This window comes from Penaeus japonicus, unplaced genomic scaffold, assembly GCF_977035675.1.
Source record: "Penaeus japonicus unplaced genomic scaffold, GWHDUDI00000001_assembly GWHDUDI00000011, whole genome shotgun sequence".
Classification (NCBI taxonomy): Eukaryota; Metazoa; Arthropoda; class Malacostraca; order Decapoda; family Penaeidae; genus Penaeus; species Penaeus japonicus.
Genome location: NW_028234413.1, coordinates 8,984,247 through 8,986,746, shown reverse-complemented (window position 1 = coordinate 8,986,746; position 2,500 = coordinate 8,984,247). Strand labels below are relative to the sequence as shown.

The following is a 2,500-nucleotide window of genomic DNA, read 5'->3' as shown; positions in this document are numbered from 1 at the left end:
GTAACTTGGTCGGTATCATCTTGCCTCTGAGTATGAACACCCAATTAAGCAGGAATCACTTCAATCACATTAACCACATCTATACTGCTTACCTTTCACAGTAGGTGGTGACAAAAGGGCAGAATTGATATGCAAAAGGAACAGCAGCAGCGTCTGCCAGGTGTCTTCACTAAGACAGGGTGAGTTTTGAGCTATGTTCTGCAAGGTGCGAAGGACACGATGACATAATACGGCCTGACGATTGATAACATCTGGTCCTGTGTAAAAAATGAGAGATATGAGTTGCTGCATAAGGAAAAGATAACACATCACAATCAAAAGAAGTATCCAACTAATAATGAAATGTATCATGGATATCAAATTACAGCACAACTCTCTCTATCTAATAAGATTTACATCACTCCAATATCTTTCCTTTAATCCATTCGTGCCGGTTGACTTGCTATCACGTTCAGTGGCATTTGGGTCAGAAGCAAGCAACGAGATATTTGGTCAAGGCCAGCACGCCGGGTGAGCGGGCTTACAGCGCTCACTTGCGGCTAGTGCGCCCGAGAATCCCGAGGCGTTAGAATTATGCACTCGAAAACCCCGGCATTCCAACCATTTAGAGCCGGAATAGCCCCGGCATGAATGGGTTAACTCATGGCAGACGGGGACAGATTTGCATGACTTATCCCCAGCTAGCATTAGTCCCTTGTGCCAAGGCCATTTCTCAAACTATTACAACCATTTACAGCATAGAATAAAGTAGAAATCCCTCTGTTTTATGTGATATATATCTCACCCAATAAGTTAAGGGATCAAATTTCACAGCGAGAGTCTTTGTATCACATTCTTTAGTAAACAGTTATCTATAACATATATTCCAGAAGAAAAAATTCTTACCTTGAGCTCCTCTTGGTACAAAAAGATAATAAAAATGATTTATTATGATTCTTGCATAGTGGTTCGGATCGTTCAGTATCGGCGCTGGGACACTGCTCTTAGGGTTGGGAAGCAGAGCTGACAGCCACTCACAGTAAACACTCACACAGTCACGCAGGATGTCAATTTCTGAGAGTGGGAAGCTCAAACCATAGCCTAGGGCCTGAGGAAGGAGTGGTCTATTAGTATTCATATTTCATCAAGTTTTTGAAATTCTCTTAAAATGAATCAGTTAATAATAAAATATTAGTTACAATAGTAATAATCATAGAAATATTGATAGTAATAATAAATATAATAACAAAAACAACAATAACTATAACTATAACTATAACTATAACTATAACTATAACTATAACTATAACTATAACTATAACTATAACTATAACTATAACTATAACTATAACTATAACTATAACTATAACTATAACTATAACTATAACTATAACTATAACTATAACTATAACTATAACTATAACTATAACTATAACTATAACTATAACTATAACAATAATAATAATAACAATAACAATAATAGTAAAAAATAATAATCAAAATAATAATAATAACAATAACAATAACAATAACAATAACAATGACAATGACAATGACAATGATAATGATAATGATAATGATAATGACAATGACAATGACAATGACAATGACAATGATAATGATAATGATAATGATAATGATAATGATAATGATAATGATAATGATAATGATAATGACAATGACAATGACAATGACAATGACAATGACAATGACAATGACAATGACAATGACAATGACAATGACAATGACAATGACAATGACAAAGATAATGATAATGATAATGATAATGATAATGATAATGATAATGATAATGATAATGATAATGATAATGATAATGATAATGATAATAATAATAACAATAACAATAACAATAACAATAACAACAATAACAATAACAATAACAATATCAATAACAATAATAACAATAAAAACAATAAAAATAACAATAGCAATAATGGTAAAAATATAAATAATAACAATAAAAATAAAAATAATAATAACAATAATAATATCAATAACAATAACAGTAACAATAATAATAATAATAATAATAATAATAATAATAATAATAATAATAATAATAATAATAATAATAATAATAATAATAATAATAATAATAATAATAATAATAATAACAATAACAATAATAATAATAACTATAAAAATAAAAATAACATTAATAATATCAATATCAATAACAATAACAGTAACAATAATAATAACAATAACAATAACAATAACAATAATAATAACAATAATAATAACAATAATAATAACAATAATAATAACAATAATAATAACAATAATAATAATAAAATAATAATAATAATAATAACAATAATAATAATAATAACAATAATAATAACAGTAACAATGATAACATAAACACCAATAACAAAAACTACAATTACGGTAACTATATACCAAAGCAATAAGCTAAGGCTATAATAAATTATAGATATGAAATACCCTAAATCATCCATACTCAAAAAGGAAGAAATAAGTCAATTGACGGATGATT

At 28.1% G+C, this 2,500-nt stretch overlaps 1 protein-coding gene across 10 annotated transcripts in view; it reads right to left on the bottom strand.

Moving 5' to 3' along the window:
- The window catches only part of LOC122267539 (ral GTPase-activating protein subunit beta), a 36,868-nt gene that overhangs the window by 31,800 nt on the left and 2,568 nt on the right, over nt 1–2,500 (bottom strand). For all 10 annotated transcript variants that reach the window (XM_043037582.2, XM_043037583.2, XM_043037585.2 and 7 more), the window contains exons 4-5: nt 886–1,087; nt 93–257 (exon numbers count right to left, since the gene is read on the bottom strand). In XM_043037582.2, coding sequence (XP_042893516.1) covers nt 93–257; nt 886–1,087 — 367 coding nt within the window. The remainder of the gene's footprint in view (nt 1–92; nt 258–885; nt 1,088–2,500) is intronic.